Source organism: Typha angustifolia, chromosome 1, assembly GCF_048772165.1.
Source record: "Typha angustifolia cultivar Huaian chromosome 1, ASM4877216v1, whole genome shotgun sequence".
NCBI lineage: Eukaryota > Viridiplantae > Streptophyta > Magnoliopsida > Poales > Typhaceae > Typha > Typha angustifolia.
The window spans coordinates 5414459-5436644 of NC_133239.1; the positions used below are offsets into that span (position 1 = coordinate 5414459).

Sequence of the window (22186 nt, forward strand, 5' to 3'; positions counted from 1 at the left end):
CTTGCACCTTCAATTCCACACCTCCACAAATAAATCCGCTAGCAATGTGGTACAATCTCTAATTGTCATATCAAACCCTTCTGTAAGGAGCCTCTTGTCGATGAAGTTGTGGGTAGACTCGGTGTCAATCAAGATTCTCACTGTGGTTTTCTTGACTATACCGTTCACCCGCAAAGTCTTTGGCGTAGCTGTCCACAAATAGGCTTGGAGGGAGATTTCAGCTGTCATGTCCTCCACGGGTTGCTCCTCAGCTTCTTCTCCTTGATGTCCAGCCACACCTTCATTTTCAACTGCAAACTCATCCTCAACCTCCTCCAATCCGTCGATTAGCATCACCGATCACATCGGTTTAGCACAGCGATGCCCAAGCACAAACTTCTCATCACAACGAAAGCATAAGCTTTTGGCTCTTCGTTCCTCCACTTGAGCAGGTGTGACCTCTAGGTGCGTACTTCACATTTTGGGATGGCTTCAAGGGTGCTCGAGGAAGCACCATTGCAGCAACGTTTCTTGGTACTCTAGTAATATTTCCCGCCGCTATGATTAGTTGAGCTTGATTGTGGCTTTTTTGGTTTGTCCAATTTTGTTTCAGGTATAACTTCATGGCCCTATGTTTGTTTTCCATGAGCGCCGCATCTTTGAATGCCTCCTTAAAGTTCTAGGCTTTAAAGCCCTCACGTCGGCTTGTATGTCTCCCCGTAGCCCAGAGATGAAGGTGCTGCGAAGTTGCTGATCCATCCATGGGGGATGACATCTGCTACTTATCCTCTCAAATTTTTATTTGTATGCCCCAACCATGGTCTTTTGCACCGTCTTTAAGAGGAGAGCATCGAAGTCTTCATACCCCGAGGCTCCAAATTGCCACGTGATATCAGTACAAAATTCAGCTCAAGTTTCGATAGTCTCATTGGCATAGGCTGCTCGAAACCAATGAAGCGCCGCATTCTCAAGGTGGAAGCTCGCAAGCGTCGCCTTGTATTCTTCCGTTGTACCTTGGTATGCGAAGAATTGCTCTGTCGTATACAACCAATCGATCAGATCGCCACCTTTGAACTTAGGGAATTCGAGACGCACGATTTATCCACGGATGTCGTTGTCTCATTCTGGATCATGTCCAAGTCCTTATCTAACCGGAGGAGGATGCACCATGAAGGGTTGATGATCCCTCCTTCGGTTTTGATTAACTCACCATGGTTCCGGATCTTATTAACCCGCCCATGGATCTTGATCTCCAAGGTGATCTCCAAGGTGATCTCCATAGTGGTTCGCTCGTCGGATGGGTTCACCTACAACTAGGCCTGGTGGAACCATCTTTGCTTGCCTCTGCCCATAGGGTGGTGGCAGCAGCGGCTCTTGTGATTGCAAATTCTAAACCGGCGGCAATGGGTTCATGGAAGTGGACTCATGTCGTAAGGTCGATAATGTGTTCCCGTTCGCCATGGCTTCCCTCGTCGCCCGTAATTCCTGCATCATCTCCATCATCATCTGGTTGTTGATGGCCATTTGTTCGGAAAGAGACCCCAACACAGCTTGAATATTAGGTTCTTCCGTATTCCGATTAGATTGAGCGGTTCCACGGGTGGAAGTCCCCGCAACCGTTTCCCCCTCCTCTATTGGGAGAATCTCTTCTTCATCATCTCGCTGTGTAGCCATGGTTCTGGTTGTCGTCATAGGAAGCGCGTGTCCGAGGAACCTGGCTCTAGTACCAGCTTGATACGATCTTCCTTTTTGGCTAAGGTTCGATCTCTTCCAATTCTCAGATCTAGACTAGATTTGACACGAAATTTTATAAATAGATCTCGAAAGATGCCACCGTAGGATCGACGTGAAATTTTGATATGTTGTAGCTCTAGAAAAGAGCTTTCTAGAAAATCAAGTTTTAGGCGAATCGAACGTAAGGATATCGAGATATCGTCCGATTAGTGGATAAACATCAGGGTGGTCTAATCAGAATCCGTGAATGGAGGCACGAGATCCTAGGTGATGGTGGTTGGAGGTGGACCGACGTTAATGGGGTGGCATCGGTGAAAAGTGGTAGTGGAAGGGTTATGGATGATGGAAGGGTTAGGACAAGTGTTGGATAGATTGGAAGAAAGGGGAGGAGAGGGCCACCCCTAAGGGACTAGGGTGATTGGCCGGTCGAGAGAAGTTAGAAGTGGCGTCGCCGGGGATTGAGAGAACGAGAGCGAAGAAGATGAATGAGGCAAGGCAAAAACTCAATTCATCAATAATGACTCTTTGGTTGCCATCCACATCCTTTAGAGGCTAACCAAACAATTCAAAATTAATCCTAGATAGTACATTTTTGTTGACCGCATTCGAACGCGCCTGATCGCGTTTGAACGCACCGAGTTTGCTCTTCTCTAGATTTACAAATGTGCCTATTTCCCACTTCTCTGAATTTGCGAATGCGATGCAGGCGTTCACAGTGCGTTCGAACGCACAATTCACACTCTCTAGACGTGATGTAGACGTTCACAACCGCGTTTGAACGCACTCCACCCGCGTTTGAACATGACTTACAGAAAACTTATTTTCTTAAAATTTAAACATTAAAACAAGAAATAAAGACACTCCCAATGTGTATCTGTGCTCAAGACGACATCAATGAAGTTCGAATCGTAGAAATAAATCATAACCCTAGATCCACATTTAAGCACCCAAACGCCAGCCAAAATAAAAAACCATTTATATTTTTTGTACGAATTAATGGTCATAACTTAGTAAAAAAATGTGAGAGATAGTAATACGAAATAAAGTTATTAGAGGATTATATAAATTTATTTAACCCTATTATTTGTGTTTGTACACATCAAAATCTTTTTTCTTCTACAGAGATAGGTCCGAACTCCAAAAAATAATGCACAAATGCAGGGTGTGAAATAAAAAAAAAAGTTTCATAGAAATAACGTCTTTTAATTGCCATGGTTGTTCATCTTTGATCATTTGCGAACTTTGGATGAATTTTCCTATCTAACTCCATTCCTTGATAATGAGCTTCAATTTTAGCCATGGTGTTACTTCTTGTGTTCTTTATTTACCCACCTGGTATCATAAGGCATCTTATCTTTTTATTTAAGCTTATACCAGTTCGTATTTATATTCGCTAAGATCCGATTTATATCTGATATGTATTTATATTTATTTAAGATCTGATCGATATTTAATTTGTATTTATATCTATTTAAAATGTGTTCAACTTATAACTAGCATTATTCTCAGTAAACTTACAACCAAAATTGGTAAATGTTTGCTTGACTTACAAACACTAATATTCTTGGTAAACTTATAACAAAAGTAAGTAGGGTTCACTTGGTTTGCAATCAACCAATATGCTCAATATATTCTCATTTGTTTATGTTCATTTTACTGCTTACAAAGTTGTGGAGTGTGTATGGTTGCTTACAAATATAAATAAATAAATCTAAAATAATAACCATACAACAAGTAAATAAATAAACTTTTATTACTTTGTTTTTATATTTCTAATGTAACTTTCAATTTTATTCCTCAAGAGGATTTTCTTTCAATTCATATTCTCTGATTGTAGGCACTTAAATCAACTCTATAAGATCGTTCTCCCTTTCTTAGTACTTATATTCTTATGACATTTATTACCTTGGAGAGGATCAACCCAATAGAAAAAATCATAGGAGTTATATTTCTGCAAATTTAGATGAAATTATGAGAAGTGATGAAAAATGGCTACAGCTACATTTCTTTGAAATTGAAACATCTTGTTATACTAAAATAAGTGTAACTAAAATTAACGACAATTCAAAAACCTAATTCTAAAAATATTATTTATAAATAAAGTTTGGTAGCTATTGATACTACTATCATTAGAAGCCATTGCGGAAGAAGAATTTAAGTTGGATGTGAAGGGTATGAGTTTAGGTTTAAGTTTATGTTGGGATGGAGAAAGAAGAAGAGTTAAGTTTAGGTTCAAATTGGGGTTGAAGAGGAAGAAGAGTCTAGGTTTAAGTTTGAGTTGGGATTGAGAAAGAAATGTTCGAGTTTATGTTTTAGTTTCTATTGGGGTTGAGGAAGAGGAAAACTACTTGGAGTGGATGAAGAAGAAAAGAAAAGAAAAGAATATAGAATAAGGGTAATTAATTATATATTTGTCACAAATTTATCACGTGGGTCACATATTAACTATTTTCAATCATAAAGTGGGACACTATTATAACGAAAGGTAAAATTATAATGTTTTGTTAGTTTAGGAGGTCTTATTATAGCATCTTAAAATTATAAGGTCACTATGATACCGTATTTGCCTCGTTTGGTTTATGGATAAAGTTTTTTAAGGATAACTTTATCCACACATCTTAAATATAAATTAAGTAAATTTATAACTTTAACTCATATTTTATTGTTTGATCGTAAAATATAAATATTAGCTTGAATAAAATCTATGTAAAAATTTGTATTTAATTATTAACTATAAATAAGTATGCTAATTATATTAAAATTTTGCTTAAAAAACATACATCACAGCTTCTATCTATGATAAAATTTTATACATAACTAATTACGTGACTTACCTTATACAAGATTTAACCAAAATATACATAAATAATTATTTTATTATAAAATATATTTAAGAGAATCCTAATTCATGAATAAATATGTTTATGGACAAACCAAAAGCTAACCTATGGTTTAGGAGTTTGTAAGTGTAATTAAACCTTAAATCTCTCCTATTGGGAGCTATTTGCATTCCAAAAGTTGGTATTAAATAAATCCACAAAATAATAATAATAATATTAATAATAATAATAATAATAATAATAATAATAATAATAATAATAATAGTTCACAGCATTCTCCACAACGAAGAACTCAAAAACCCCTTGTTTCCTCCCCGCCGCAAGTAGGTAACAAGAGCGGCAACAATGGGGGAGGAGGAATCGATACCCATATGCCACGACGCGCACACCGGCGTGGAGACGGCCAACCCCCACGCCGGCATGTCCCAGGACGAGTGCGTCGACAGGATTCGCAACAGCCTCAAACGTACTCTCTCCTCTTCCCGATCCATTGTATTTTCGACACCTTCAAAGATGCAACGTTTTTTTAAAATTTTTTTAGTCCTCTTCTTCTTGATCATCCCCGCTTGTGTTGTTGTTGGTGGTTGCTAGATCCGACGGTGAGGTTCTTGAGGGAGCACATGGAGAAGGCCGGCTGCCCCGTCTGGCCGAGGCTTATCACCGCCGCGAACTGCTCCGATCAGGGTTCGGCGGGCGGCTATGCAAGTCGGCATGGGGTATTTCCACTTCCTCCGAATTCCTCCTCTTCTTGCTTGCCATTTATAAATCTTGATTTGAGTTGAGAAATTATCAGATGGCACTTCCTTTTGTGCCTAGCGTATTTGCTGAATTTGCTGAATCCCTAGTAAGAGATGGTAATTGAAATGCTTAGTGTTTAGAGTAGATTGTCGCAACCATATGTTGATTCTGTTCATTAGGGGAAATTGGATGCTGAAACCCTGAGTATATTTAATGGGTGTAGTCTTGTATAGATCGGGTCACCAACACAAGGATGCAAGGTAGATACAATTTTCAACATTCAAGCTGATGTGCAACTTTCATGTAATGCACGAGGCAAGATTGTTTTAGGCTTTTATGCCAGAGTCGGCTAGACCCGCGATTAAATGCTTGATTTTAAGTTAGTAGGTCAAATATTTGGCTATCTGCACCCAAATCCAATTCGAACCAGGTCCAGGAAAACTAATTGTCAGTTTGGTAGCTCTGTCTCTCTTATTCTTTTATTCATTAATCTAAAACATACTTATCCATTCTCTTCTTCCTCTTGTAATTTCTTGTATGACCTATGCACCACCACCGGATTTTGGCCTATAAAGTAGAAACAACAAACATTGAGAGGGACAAGGACTATGATGACCCACAGTGTGTTACATATTTTTTGCTTTGATATTATTTTAATGTTGCTCCTTTGGTCTTCTTTTCTATTAAACTTTCCATGACTATAGCGGAATCTTGCAGTCAGTAGTGACAATTGCAAACAGAAATTTCTGATCCACCGGAAGGGCTAAATTACATTATTGTCATGTTAAATGAATATAAGGATATTTCCCAAATTTCTGTTAAGTTTTATGATACTTATACTATATTTCCGATATTTTCTACTTGTTTTTATTTTCTTTATGATAAAAGAAGATTGAACCTCACATTGCCAGAACTAGATTCGAAACAATGGAAACTGGCAGAAACTCTGGAAAATTCCTTCTTGCGAGTGCTGGAAGTAAAATTGAAACAATAACATTGAGCATGGAGGTCTATCATCGTGTTTGTTTGGAGTCCTGAATATATCTATAGATACTTGGGGGATGGGTTTTCAAGATTCTAGATGGAATATCAAGGTGTTTGGCTGATAGCATCTGATAGAGCATTTAGTCATGTCATTGTATGTGTTAACTCTTCTGTTCTTTCTCCATTTCAAAATTTTCTTTTTATAGACGGTAATTGTATGTGAGATGAAATTTGTGTAGTTAGTCCAAACTATCTCGGCACTTGGCTTTAGCTTATGTTTCAATATGCTATCTTTTTAATTATGTTTGTGGTTAGGCAAAGGAATGGGGATGGAGCATTAGGATCAATTACATTACATGCTTGATTGCCGGTGTGAAGTTTAAGTGCTAATTCAACTGATTTAATTTATTAAGTTGGGACATTTTGGCCATGCATAAAATATATTTTCCAATTAGAAATTTACCTTGAGGCTACAAGCCAATAACATGAGTGCATGGCCACTTTACATGAATCCTGTTATTTTCCTTTACAAAGGAAATGCCTTCATTTGTAAACTTGATAAGTTGAAAATGGCATCCATCTTGCAACTAAACATACCTTTTAGGTGTATAACAAAATATTTGTGGCTTATCAGCTTATGGCTCATCCTATCAATATCTTAATTTCCTGTGAGATGCTACTAGTTTATTCATCCCAAATTTTACTCTCGTAGGGAAAAGTAGTTCTCAACAAGAATGTGCCACTTATATCTTGGCAGCGATTTGACTTACTAAAACTCTCTCTGCAATTGTTGTAAGGCTGTGCACATCTTATCCTCTCTAGACGTTGCATTGGAAGGAGCATTGTATATTGAGCTACCCAATGGAGTAGTTCTCAATAAATTAGTCTCAAATTGGATCACGTGATATTTACTCTTTATAGGTAGGGGTGTAATTGAGTCAAGCTTGATTAGAAATTAATTTCGAGCCTGAATTTAGAATCAAGCTTGAATTGATTTAATTTCAATTTGAGTCAATTTCGAGCTCGAGTCTAAATGATCCAATCAATTGTACTACATATTCAAACCTATTTAATTCAAGCCTAAATCGAGCCGAGATCGAGCTTGAATTGAATCATGCTTGATTCAGGATTGACTCAGAGTTGAATTAGGCTTTTGATTCAACAATCCCTATGCAAATAATTTGAATTACCAATAATAGAGATTACAAAAAATCTAAACAAATAAGTAACAAAAAAGTGATTAAATGTACACATGTAGCAATGTTTTCTCAGATTGCAGTCATAACATGGCTGAAAAAAATGGCCCTAGAATAACTAGTATTACGAATCTTTAGATCTTGATCTAAATGTTCATATTAAATATATGTTTTATATATTATATATTTCTAAATATAATTTTAATTCTGATTCAGCTGATGAAGCTTGAATCAACTCAATTTTGAGCTTGATTGAGCATTAGCGTGCCGAGCTTGATTATTTTTTACAAGCCTATTTATAGGAACCCATTTTGTAGATGGAACTCATGGGAACTAACTTGAGTTATGATAAAATGTAAAGCATGAAGTACTTGGTGTTTGGTAAAGTTTTGATGCAGTAATAAAATGGTCCTCACACAAGTTGTCACTGTTCTTGTTGTATAGGCTACCAATACATATTTTTATCTAGAAGGTAGATATTGTGCTTAATGGTTTGTTATTCCTTTCAACTTGTGTTATATAGATCTCAGACTCATATATTGTAGTTCTCCTTTTGAGTCACTGGTTTCATAATTCCTTGTAAAGCAGGACACTGGGAAAGAAATCATGGTGTATGGGCCAATTTCATATTCATGAGGGTGGATGTTGTACTTATCTCTTGTCATTTGCAAACAAAATAGATCGGTCACATTTTTTCTTTTTTGCTAACAGTTCATGCTATCACTAAACTATTAAGTAATTTCCTCTTTCTGATTGGAATTTATATTTTTGTGAAAAGCTCCAAGATGTGCTGAAAATTTAGTCCTATGTCTGTAGGCAAAGATAGTTTGCCTTACCTTCAACATATATAATATATTACACCTCTGAGTAGACCTAATTTTTGTATTTTTTTCTATGCAAGGTAACAATTTGCTGTAATCACATGACATTCCAAGATGAGATAAATCAGGTAGTGATTCATGAGCTAATCCATGCTTATGATGACTGTCGTGCTAAGAACTTAGATTGGAAAAACTGTGCTCATCATGCTTGCTCTGAGGTACTGAGATATACTTGTGATCTGTCTTGGAATGTAGGAATCATCAATTGCCTTCGGTAGGCTCTTAATATAATTTCTTGTTTACTTATAGATTCGTGCAAATCATCTTAGTGGGGATTGCCATTACAAGAGGGAGTTACTGCGTGGCTTTATGAAAATACGAGGTCATGAGCAAGTGAGTGTTCTTTTTTCTTTTTGTTTGCCTTACAATTTGGAGGATGCTACATTTCAATTATAATCTTTAATGCAAGTATTAGTACATAATCATCCTGTATGTGTCTTTTTAATCATCTAGTTTTCTTCCTGCAATTTGAGTGGCTATCTTAATTTTTAAACTTTAAAATACAATTCTACATATAATGCAATATTAGAATATTAAGATAGTATATATATGTTATATAGCTAACTCTCATGGACTTGAACCTTTTGATGGGGCGTCACATAACTGACCCATAAGAAACAACTGAAGCAGATCAACACATATGTGGGGTTTCTTTTTCATCTTCATTTGGTTTCTTTCGTGATTTACAATTTAAAACTTAAAATTTCATGGCTATCTCTCTCCTTTAACATAATGAAGTCGCCAGTCAATCTTTTAATGATTTCCTCTAATCATGTTCCACTTTCTTCTTTGCTCTCATTTTGGATATATGAAGGAATGCGTGAGAAGGCGGGCTCTCAAGTCAGTCCAAAACAACCCATACTGCTCCAATGCAGCTGCAAAGGATGCCATAGAGGCTGTATGGGATGTCTGCTACAATGATACTTTTCCATTTGACAGGGCTCCTTGATGTTGTCCTCATTCCTGATGGCAGCTCGAATATTTTTCCTTTTCTCCAGTAGAATCAGAGAAGCAGGTTAGCATGTCTGGTTGACTTCATCATAGTGATGGGGCATTCATATGTACCATTCTTTTACAATGGCTACTTCTAGTTTTACCTGCAGGAGTAAGTAATCCTGAGGTTCAATTTGACATAAATTTGTTTGCAAAGGAAAAAAAATATATTAACTGTCATTATTCATATGGTCATTTTTCTCATGGAATATTAGAGATATTCTTGTAATGGCAAATGGGTATGCCAAACTATATTACATTTAATTAGTAGCATTAATTTGATGATCAGGTACTGTATGAACATGTTGGTAATGTAATCTAGCAAAGTATCATAAGCAGGTTGGCATTTTCTCAAGGTTTGTACAGCTGTTTGCTAGAGTAGATAGCTAGGGCATCTCAAGGGTTAATTGCACTTGGATCTCATTACCTCTAATCCCAATGCTCGAGCTCGACTTGAAACTCAAACTTGAAGCCCAGCTTGAAACCGGGGTCATTGCAGACCTTATGAATAATTTGGTTCAGTAATCAAACATCTGTTTATCATTTTTATACCTAATTAAGTTTACTTTTTAAAAAATTAAAACTAGAAAATAAGATTAACTAATCGAGTTTCGGCTTTAACCTCAAACTAAATAAAACCTAATGTATAGGATTAGGGTAGCCCATAGGTAAAATAGCTATTCGTCTATATGTAAGGTAGTCTTCATTCCCTCCTTCGTCAAGTGTTTAAATTTTTTTAATCATTTGGCCTTCCAGGCTTGTACGTCTTTTTCCTCTATATTTTTACTAATATATATATATTTTTAAATTTTTTGCATTCCCCTCATTTCCTATAATGCTTCTCATTGTCAATGCGCCGGCCAAATTTTCCTCTGCTTGACATTCCTATGTGTGGAAATTGTTTAAACTAGGTTTCCTTTCTGTCCATAAGTCAACGAATTTTAGGTACAACCTTAGAAAGAACCTTGTTTAACAAATAAATAACAATCTTTTAAGGCTGCACTCTATATACACAAGGAAAATGAATAATTACTTATCATACTTATAACCATGTCCATTAGGATTCAATTCCTTCTTTTAACAACACCATATTGACTTGGTTTGCTGGGCATAGAGTATTGAGCTTTAATACTACACTTGTCTGAGAACTTCCTAAATAGATATTTAACTCTATTTATATCAATGTCTCTATTCATCGCTGCAATCTGGTCTTACTATTTTGATCCTTTTACCTAGTTGATTTTCAACACTCTCGTTGAAAATTGTAATGGCTCTGAGAGCCTATGATTCCTCAAAGAAGAAACAAATATAATCATATCTGGTGTAGTCATCAGTAAATTGATGAAATATCTTTTTGCATTTATATAAGGAGGAAATGAGATTTCAATGTTTCATTAGTCTATTTCACACTTTTTTTTTACTAATTTGTTGCATTATTTCTTATGAGATGTCGTAGTTTCTCATTTATTCTTCCATACATTGCATTTTTATGTAAGTTTAAATGAGTTTGGTGATAGGAATTGTCAAGATTAATCTATAAACACTATCAACCAAAATTCATAAACTAATAAGTTGTAAATCAATGAAAGGTAACCTATGGTTAGTAGGGTGGGCCAATCTCAATTTGAATCGAATTTAGGTCAATTGGGCTAAATCCATGATAGATCTAACCTGGGGACATCAATTATTGATGTCCCAATCTGATCTTACTCCTCTCTCTCTCTCTCTCTCTCTCTCTCTCTCTCTCTCTCTCTCTTTCTTTCTCTTCTTATTATATAACCGTTGTTTTTATTGTAGAGAAATCTTGCTCTGATGAACTTCAATATATAATTTTTTTTTCTCTTTCAGTTTTTTCATTTCCTACGAACTCTTTTTTCTTTTTTCTTCTTTTTCACTGCATCGTAATTTTTTTCTATATTATAAACTCTAATCTCCTTCACTTATTGATCTTTTTCGTCCTCTTTCCTTTCACTGTTTATTAACAGATGACGACAACTTTTTCAAAAGAAAATTCTTCTTTTTTTGTTGTCTTCTATACTCTCTCCATCCTTTTTTTTTTCACCAACAGCCATTTTTTTTATTAAATAATGTGTTGCTTGTATTAGATGATGTCCAATGGGAGAAGCTTCTTCCTCCTCTAAACCCTAACGACTACACGAATAGAGAATAAGCCGCTGACCTTGCATCATGGAAAACATCATGCAACTGAAGGATCTTTTTCATACATCATGCTTTTATTGCATGCAATGAGATGACCCACATCTATAGGAGTTGGAAAAGATGGGAGTAGTGATCACTGGCACCACATAAGAGAGTGTGGAGATTTATTAACCAACTAGGAAAGTTTATTTTGACTACTAGGATAGCATAAGAGATAAGAGAATAAACAAACTACTCTACTACTCTTTTAAAACTTACAAAGATAAGTATTGAATCTTTACTTGTGGATGGTCCAAGGTTTCATCAACTCATGGAACAAATAGAAAAAGAACATAGGAAAAGATTACTTTGATAAGTTAACTATCTAATTCTTCTGCTGCAACTATAATGCATGGCCTGTTCCAGGAGAATAAAGGAAGATAGGTAGCATGAGTAATTAGATCTGAGCCACTTAGCTTCAGTGCCAGTGATCTTCTTCTGAAAGCATTAGATAAGTTTAAGAACTCGAGTGACTGAGTTCCATGTCATGGAGATATGGAAGTCTTACAGGCTATTATCAACAAAGATTAAACTAAGAAGAATCTCTAAACTTGCAGTACAAGCATCAACCTCTTTTGCATTAAGATCATGGTTGCTTCTCTTCTCTCTATGTACCTCCCTTTTTAATTTATGATCATGTAACTAGAGATCCCAGACTTGATGCTACTGACATTAAGACTAAAACAAGAGGAAATGTTATTAGAAATTAGATCCTAATCAGCCTTAATAAGATCTAGCTAGGAAAAATCTATATATTATAGAAGGGAACAACTAGATACCAACAACCTCATTCTAAGGTTTGAAAAATTGCAAATGAGATGAGACTTGCAGGTAAGGTATTGGGTTCTTTTGCATATTAAGACAAATTTTATAATATCTTCATGCTAAAGAATACGAAAGGAAAAGGATAGGTAATAGAATAAGACTTACATGGAGAACTTGCTCATGTTGTATAAATTGAGATTTAATAGAACAAGCCATCACTTAAATTATATGCATAATTCTAAGACATTGGGTCATTATCTCCATAGAAGATCATCTAAAATTTTATACTCTATCCAAATTCTTTATATATATATATATATATATATATATATATATATATATATATATATATATCTTAGTAGCTTACATAACTTAATCAGACTTACATGACATAATTAGACTTACCCTAATGACTTATATAAGAGATAAATATGAATTAATCAAAAATTAAATAGACTCGATCAATTAAGTCTAATGTCCTCGTAATGTGATTTGATACGGTTCACATTAAAACTTTTAGACTTAACTATACTAAAAAGATTATCAAAATATTCTTACCCAACTCAAGATATCTTGCTTAACTCCAAATACTTTCCTCCACTCAAAGTAGTCGTATCAAAATATCTTTCCAAAAAAGTGCATTTTTAATAAAAGAAGGAGAAGAATAATTTTGATATTTTAATATTTAGAACATTTTCTCTAATAATTTTTCAAACTTTTTAGTATTTTTTTGTTATTTTAAATAAAAATTCATTATTTTATATTAATCTAAATAACAGAGAGGCAAAATAATACAAATAAAATTTAAGAGTGTAGTTTGATTTTAGTCACAACAATATATAGAAATTTAGGCATTGCTACATGAAGGGTGTAATAGAGTTGAGCTTTAATCATGCTTGAATTGGAATTTATTTCAAGCCTAATTATAGAATCAAGTTTGAATTGATATAATTTTAATTCGAGCGAAGTTAATTAATAAGCAATTCAAGATTAAATCGAGCCTAATCAAGCTTAAAGTAAGGCACGATGTAATGGTGATTACATAATAACTAATATACTAATGTTATGAGCTTCTAAATCTTAATCATTTATATTATTATATTAAATATTATATTAGTTTTTTCAAGTTTTATCAAGCCGAACTTGATCAAACTGTATAGATTAAGCATAGATCGGCTTTTCACCTTCGAGCCGAGTTTGATCGAACCTCAGCGAGCCGGCTTGATAATTTTGACGGTCCTAACTAGCAGTATAGATTAAGCATAGATCAGCTTTTCACCTTCGAGCCGAGTTTGATCAAGCCTCGGCGAGCCGGCTAGATAATTTCGACAGCCCTAACTAGCAGAGAGCGATTTGTAAATTATCCTGAGAACATTTTTTATAATCGCTCGTGCAAAGCGTGTGATAATACTAGACTAGACATTAGAGCGAGAAAATTACAGCCAACCAACCTGCATCATCAAATGGGCCCCACCCTCGAGGCCCAACCACAAGTTTCACACGTGGAAATCATTTCCTTGTTTAATTTTCTTCGTTAAAGAATATGTGGCTCTCGCGTCGAGATGACGTGGATCCTTCGTGGAACTCCCAGTTGGCCTTATCGTGATTGGCCAACGGTGTCACGTCACTGAGGCATAACCGCAAACAATATTTATTCGACGTGAGAGGGGTAAACTGGTAAATTTACTAAAAGAAAGGGAATTTTATAAATTATACCCTGTATTTTATTTATTTTATATTTTATATTTCCGATTTGAAAATTTTATAATCTGACCCTTTATTTTTTCTATATATCCTCTTAAAAACTTTTACTAGTTTGATCAATAATTACTTTGCTCCCAGAACAATCTTTTATTATTAAGCCACCTTGAAATTACCTTTGAGTGCATATTTATTTAATACAAGCAAAGTTAATTATGCCATTTAATCATCTCTAATAGTGATGTTTATGTTACGGACCACATCTGGAATGATTCGTCTATAGGATGATTATGAAAATTTAGGTGGAGGTAGCCTCGTAAGTTAGGGTTCTAATGGCACTAGTTTTACCTAAATCGGAAGTTGGAGATTTTATCCAGCTGGTTTGATATTATTCGGACATCGGTAGAATATTCTGTAAATATTTTTTCAAAACTGCGCAGAGTTGAATTTATTTAATTAAATAAAATCTTAACCTTCTAACTAAATCAAATAAGTAAATAAGATAACTAGACTCAATCCATTGAGTCTAATCTCCCCTTGATGTAATCTGATCTGATCCGGTTCGCATCAGTTTACGATTGTAATTTAGTCAAAAGTTTTAATAAAAGCGATCTTAGTTCAAATCAATTATTTTTAATCCAGTATCAATGTAGCTGCACTAATAGCCTCTTAGTTTTATATCAATATATATTATATATACAGAGAGAAAAATGAGAAAGAGGAATAATTATATTAAGACCTTCAACAACTTTTGTCTATAAAATAATTGTTTTACCCTCAACTTTATATTCATTTTAATTATAAAATAATAGTAAAAGTAATTTCTAAAGAGTCTAAAATGAATCTAACTGTCAGATACATCAGAAGTCAAAACTAGAAATTGGGTCAAATAAAAGGTAGAAGAAGATTAGTAACTCGGATAGATTACTAACTTGTAGTCAACTTTGGAATGGAGTTCATAACCGGGTCAAACTTGATTACATTGGTGACTTCAATGGCTAATCTTAGCCCACCATTGAGTTTTGAATTCACTTCTCATTTTGTTCTCCATTTCCTAAAGTCCAAAACTAATGCCTCTAACTTCTAAAGACATAACTACTAATGTTTATATTAAATTATATATTCCTTGAACTATGGCTCTGTATGATATAAATTCTATTTTATTATTTAAAATATCATAATTGTCACTGAAATCATTGAATTTTTTTTTTCAAAATGTTATTCGTTAAATCTAACTAATCATGATTAAAACATAATTTACACAAGAAAATTTATTTTGTAGTTTCATAAATTGTTAAAAATACTTTAGAAATTATCCAATATTATATCCAATACCATACTACAATGAAAAATCTTATTGTACAATCTAAACTTAAAAAATGGGTATTTTAATTCTTTATGTGTTCTTTTTTTAAAATAATGATAATTTGTTAAGAATATTATGTTAAAAAGAACCATAATAGCAATTTAAAAATAGTCAGAAGATTTTAGGGGTAATTTTAATATTTTGAAAAGTTTAGTGACAATTATTGTATTTAAAATTTTTTAGTAGTTATTATATAAAAATCTCAATTAAAATTTACCTGCTCATGGTTTGATAGAAAGGTACTTTAAACTTAAGCACTTAACTTTTCTATATTTCACACCAAGTTGCAACTATTAGTTAACCGCTAACAAGGACATGAAAAGAATTAATTACCTCCATAAAATTACTACCTAATTCAAGGATAGTAAGAGTAGTTTAATCATTTAGCAACTAGGGTATAGCAGAAAAATATTGACATCAGTGAAGCATTAATTTTAACATTCTTACTATTAGTTCTGATAGAAAAACTTAGACAGCAGCAATATGTGCGGACTACAATGTTATTAAATGCTTAAATTTGAATTACCTAAGGTAAATTAAAATCGAGCTAAACTAAAATATAATTTGCTGTTTTCAACCTACTAGGGTAAGAGTATGAGTGTAAATGAGTCGAGACTGAGCAAGTCGACTCTAGCTTGGGCTCGGCTCGAAATTAATTTCGAGCCTTATAATTTTGCTGAGACTCGACTAAGCTCAACTCAAGCTAGGCCAAACCGAATTGAGCCGAGCTCGAGCTTGAATTGAACTTATTATCAAGCTTTATTCAAATTAAGCCACAACCTATTTAGCTGAAATAAGCTGAAATTGACTGTAAAACCTAATCTATAAATAAAATAAATTTTAATATGTAAATATATTTTAATCGACAAGGTGGCAGCTTGAGAAGGATGAGGAGCATAGGGCGGCGGCTTGAGGAGGAGCCATCTCATTGAATGAGGAGGAGAAGGCAGGCCACGGTGGAGAAGGATGAGGCTATGTGACTTTGGTTTTGAGACTTCAAGCGACTGAGGGAGATGGAGGGAGAATTTGAGGATTTTGAGCAGTTTTGAGACTTGGGATGGGAATTGAGGCAGACTTACTAGGGACTTAGGGTTTGACTTGAAAAATCCATTTTATACTGAGCCTATTGAGTCGAGCCTGAGCGAGTCATCTTTAGCTTAGGCTCAGCTCGAAATTATTTTTGAGCCTTCTAACTTGGCTCGGACTCGGGGTAGCTCTAGTCGAGCTGAGCCGAGCTCGAGTCGCTCGTTTAGTTTTTAGTTTTACAGCCAACGTAAGAGGAGAATAATCTACTCTAAGTTGATATATGTTAGATCATATTATTAGGGTTCTGAAAAATATCATACTACCTAAGCTCAATGTTTTGATCAACGTTATAAGTCCTTCAGACTGAACGCTGTTTTTTTTTTTTTTTTTTTTTTTTTTTTTTTTTTTTTTTTTTTTTTTTGTCAAAGAGACTGAATGCTGTTATTGACTATGATGTAACTTGGAGCAGCCAGAGATACAAGGGAAAGGTTATAATAATTATAAAAAAATTAGACTTTATAACATATGGAAGGAGGATAATAAATTTTACCAAGTCATCAGCAAGAAATATTATAATTTATTTTTATAACCAATATATTTTCCCACATACGTCCTTTTAGGTCACTTTCTATTAATCACAAATACCCTCTTTTTATTTTTATTTTTGTTTTATTTGATTCATATATCACCATCAGTGTTAGTATAGCATCATAGCCAGTAAACATCTCTTGATTCAAAACTTTCATTATTTCTTATCTTTAAGACTAATAACACTTTCAATTTGATTAGGATATATTATCATTGAGAGTGAGGGAGAGATAGATAGCATTAGGTGATAGATAGAGATCGTCTGTACTAATATTATATTTAAAATTTAGGAAATTTCTAGCACTACATTATCCCTCTTTTATAATTCAAAAGTCCCTTTCTTTTTATCAAAAATATTTTAAAAAAAAGCTCGTAAGTTTACTTAAAAATCACATTAGCCTGACTGAACACAAAATTTTATTTTATTTAAATTTAAATTTTTAGAATTTTAAAAATATTTTTGGTAATGTGAGCTTAAATTAATCCAGGGACTTTTAAATATTTTTGGTAAAAGACAGGGCTTTGGTTAGAAAAAGCAACAAGGTGTTAAGGTGGGATTCGGAACATATAAAGCCAATAATGTGGGGGCTTTTTTACAAATTTCCCTTCAAAATTTTAAAGATCCAATTGTAATATTTGCCAATTCTGCTATATTTATACATCTCCTAATCTTTATCATTAATATTATTATTATTATTATTATTATTTTAGTGGGGCCCAAGGAGTTTGGTGATGCACAAATAGCAACCACGATGTTGTCCCTTAATATCATGTGATTAGTGACTAACGACTTAATTAACACACTAGCCCTCTCGCAAAGAATAATCTTATAGATGTAATGATATTTAAATTCAAAATACTAGGAAAGAATTCAAACAGTGTGGTAGGAAAAATCGTCGGAAGAAATTTAAAACGCGTTTACGAGCTTTCAAAGAAGAAAAGATATTAAAAATTAAAAGGATGAGAATTTGTTATAATCAATCAAGCAAGAATAGAGGAAGAAAAAGATAAGTATATAAGCAGTTGGATTAAGGAAGAAGCAATATGAGACCAACAAACCAAGTAATTGAAAGCGTCTTAGGATTGGAGTAGACCTTTTCTTTATTTTATTTTTCCTTTTATGAGGCCATTTAGTCATATTTATGAGAAAAAAAATAATAGAGTTAAATACATTTTATCTATGTACTTTATATATATATATATATATATTTGAGAATAAGTCCATTGACATTTTTATTGCATTGAAATTGTTACACAGTTAAGATTGACAAGATTACGGACTATCGAGTTATTTTCTTTGTTCGAGCAGAGAATCTATCATAGATAATGTATATCTCATTATCTAAATACATATTTAATTAATATAAGTAATAAAATTTAAGCTAATTTGTTTCGTCTCTGTAGCTGATATTATAGCATCGGATACGTACTAACGCATTAATAATCTAATAGATTAAGTCTTTGGAAGGATCAGGGATGGAAACTGTGCACTCGAATAGCCCTTAGCTGTTGCTGACGAGGCAGCTTGATCTGCTACGTCAGCAGCTAATTTTTAAAATCCAATAATTATTCAATTTTCTGGTCTATTTTAATTCCTCCCCCACTCTCCCATTCTCTATATAAACAACAACTCTACCCACCATTCAAGCTCTCTCTCATTTCTCTCTTCTATCACGAAAGACAAAGGAAATAAGACGGTAGTAAGCCCCCTTTATTAGATAAGGATTAATTCTTTCATTCCAACGGGATGAGAATAGTGATCGATAACGCCGACTCTGATGGCGTCCGGCGATGGCACGAGGCGGAGAATAACACGACGCCGTCCACCGACGTCCACATCATCACCTCCGACGGCCGGAGCATCCCGGCCCATTCTTCCGTCCTGGTAATTGAAACGATTCTATTCCGTCCCCTCCTTCAAGATCCCGACCAAGAAGATTTATTTATTTATTTTTATCTCTCTCTTCTCTCCAGGGTTCGGCGTCGCCGGTGCTGGAGCGGTTGCTTGACCGGCCGCGGAGGAGCGGGAGGTCGGAGAGGGAGATCCATATATTAGGCGTCCCCTACGACTCCGTTCTGGCTTTCTTGCATTTCCTCTACTCCTCCAAGTATGAGACTTCTTTACCCCCCTCCACCCTCTTTATGATTAATTTAAACATTTTGGGTCAATTGGTCATCTGACAATATTAACATTGGGACGGGGTGCAGGACGGCGTTGTCGTCGAGGGACGGGGAGGAGGCGATGGCGGAGCACGGCGTGCATCTCCTGGCGCTCTCGCACGCGCACCGCGTGGGGTGGCTGAAGGACGCCTGCGAGGCCGCTGTGGCGGCGCGGCTGACGGCCGAGAGGGTGGTGGACGCGATCAAACTGGCGAAGCTCTGCGACGCGCCGCGGCTGTACCAGAAGTGCATGCGGCTGGCCGTCAAAGACTTCGCCGCCGTGAGGCAGTCGGAGGGGTGGCGATTCCTGCGGCGCCACGATCCGGCGCTGGAGCTTGAGATCTTGCAGTTTATGGAAGAAGTTGACCAGGTATGTCGCAGTGATCTCGACTGGGAAAAGAAATTAAAGGAGATATTGGAACTATTGCTTATCCCTTGATTAGTCTAACAGTAGGGAATTGCTAATGATCGAGCCAAGGCAATGTTTAATTAAGTTAATCTAACTTTGGATCCCCAAATACGTGCACGCAGAGAAGGACCAAGTGGAAGAGGGCACGAGAAGCGCAGGAGACGTACCGACAGCTGGGGGAAGCCATGGACTGCTTGCACCACATCTTCACGGACGGTTGCACGGAAGTGGGCCACCGTCCCGGTGGTAGGAATCCTGCCGGAAACAGCCGCACGTGCCAAGTGCTGCAGAGACTCGTGCGCCATCTCGGCGCGTGCTCCAAGAAGTTGCCCCCACCGGAGGGCTGCCCACATTGCAAGCAGATGGTGAAGCTCCTTCGTCTCCACTCCTCTGTCTGTCATCACTCGGAGTCTTGCAAGGTTCCACCCTACAAGTGAGCAAAATCTCTCTCCCCCCCCATACATTATATATATATCCTTTTTAAAACTACTAAATTTATATTTATAATTTTGTAGGGAATTCAACACGAAGGTGAGGGTGGAGGAAGAAGATGACAAGACATGGAGACTTCTAGTGAAGAAGGTTATAATAGCTAGAGTGATGACTTCTCTGGCTGACAGAAAAAGGCCGCAAGATATACCGCCACGGATAGGAGGATACAGGGGAATTAGATAGATAGATAGATAGATAGATATTCTTTTGTATTTCTTTTTTCAAAATTTAAGATTGATATTGTGTGATATAGTGAGCTTCTTTTATTAAGCTCACCCATTGTATTTCTTTTTCTTTCTTTATACAAGGTAAATTTGCATGTAACGTTTTGCTTTCATATATTTACCTATTTGTGGTTCATGTATTATATTTTTAATCTCTATTAATCGAGTCATTCATTCTACCGGATATGTGAAAGGAAATTATGGAGAATAGATGCAGATCTATTCCCTATGGCTAAACTATCTATGACTAATTTTATTGGAATAAGCACCAAAGACAGAGCTTCTGTTGCAGGTTTGACAATTGGAGTATAATAGAGAGTTTATGTTATAATTTTGGAAAAACTAGTTTTAAATAACTCTCTAGTCATTAAAAGCCTGGAGTACAATGTTGCCATTAGGCATGGATCAGAGTTTTCGATTGGATAAAGTGAAAATCTAACTAGATATGCTTGGAGGATAAATATGTTGCTCTAGTGTTATCACACCACAGTGTAGGTGGAACATAAGGTAGGTAGCCCAATTCCGATAGTAGAGATCATAGTGCTTTATATTCAGCTTTAATGGAACTACGAGCAGCCGTTCTGTCCCAGATAAATGCAGTAAAAGCTAGTAGACTTTTTGTCTATCTGTAAAAGCTTGTAAGTGACAAAAAGAGTAATAAGATATAAACAGTTCAAATGATATACATAATTTAAGATATCAAAGGATTCTTTTTGTTGCTTGCCAATGTGGAAGTAATGGATGCTGTATGAAGTGAGAAAGAATACTCACAGAGTATTTTATATCAGGTTTTGTAAATGATAAATATTGTAGGTCACCTACAATACTGCGATATAGAAATGGATTATCGAAGGTTTCTCCTTCGTGAGCTGAATGAGAACAATTTGAAGTCATAGGAGAAGATTATTGCTTAGTATGCATGATCTATTTGACTTTTGTGTAAGTAGTCAATAATGTACCTGTGCTAGGAGAGAAATAGACTATTGCTAATTCAAAGAATCTCAAGACCAAGGGGGAAGCTTAAATCTCCTAGATTTTTCATAGCAAAATCTCGACAAAGTTAATCAATGATGGAAGAAACCATAGAAGAATTTGAACCAGTAATAATAATGTCGTCGACATAACTATTAATCTTGCGTCGAAGAATAAATAAGGAGCTATCTGCTTTAGATGCAATAAAATCAAGTGCTAGAAGTTGATCACTCAGTTGTGAGAACCACCCCTTTGTAGCTTGTTTAAAACCTATAGGGATTTGTACAATTGACATATATAATTAGAAAACTAATCGAGGATGGGAAAATCTTAGAGGTTGCAACATATAGACTTTTTCTAATAGGTGACTATGTAGAGAAATAGTTTTGAACATCTATCTAGGTGATTATGTAGAGAAATAGTTTTGAACATCTATCTCGCGAATGCAACAATTAGAAGTCACATCAACAGAAAACACAAAACGAATAAAGCTGGTTTAATTACCGGCCTAAATGTGTCAAAATAGTCGACTCCTTGTTGGTGATATCCCTTGGCAACAAGTCTTGTCTTATATCGTTTAATAGTTTCATCGGCTTGATGCTTCAATTAAAATACCCATTTGCAACTAATTATATTAAGATTAGATTTTAGTAGCACTAGCGACAAAGTTCCATTTCTAAGTAAAGCATCAAGTTTAAGGTTCACTGCTTCATGCCATAGGATGCTTTGCCACCTTGGTATAACATGATGCTTTTGATTTATTAAGGTCAGAAATAGCAAGCAAAGCATGCGGAAAAGGGTACCTAAAAGTTCCATCTATTGGAACTTGAGGTTTAAGAATATTGTTCTTGGATTGAGTTACCATTCCATGTATAGTACGAGCTGATTGTTTAAGAGATAAGACAATGATGGGCTCAATAGTTTGTGTTTTAGAAGTAA

General features: G+C 35.3%; 2 protein-coding genes across 2 annotated transcripts; both read left to right on the forward strand.

The window, feature by feature from the left end:
* The first annotated feature begins 4840 nt into the window (after positions 1–4840).
* On the forward strand, positions 4841–9648 carry LOC140762263 (mitochondrial inner membrane protease ATP23). The gene is made up of 5 exons (XM_073100001.1): positions 4841–5019; positions 5145–5269; positions 8373–8510; positions 8602–8685; positions 9167–9648. The coding sequence occupies exons 1-5, from the start codon at positions 4899–4901 to the stop codon at positions 9299–9301; spliced, it is 603 nt and encodes a 200-aa protein (XP_072956102.1). The 5' UTR covers positions 4841–4898; the 3' UTR covers positions 9302–9648.
* Positions 9649–18634: 8986 nt separating this feature from the next.
* On the forward strand, positions 18635–20459 carry LOC140760789 (BTB/POZ and TAZ domain-containing protein 1-like). Its single transcript, XM_073097803.1, has 5 exons — positions 18635–18875; positions 18965–19098; positions 19199–19520; positions 19682–19992; positions 20075–20459. The coding sequence occupies exons 1-5, from the start codon at positions 18738–18740 to the stop codon at positions 20232–20234; spliced, it is 1065 nt and encodes a 354-aa protein (XP_072953904.1). The 5' UTR covers positions 18635–18737; the 3' UTR covers positions 20235–20459.
* Positions 20460–22186: the final 1727 nt, after the last annotated feature.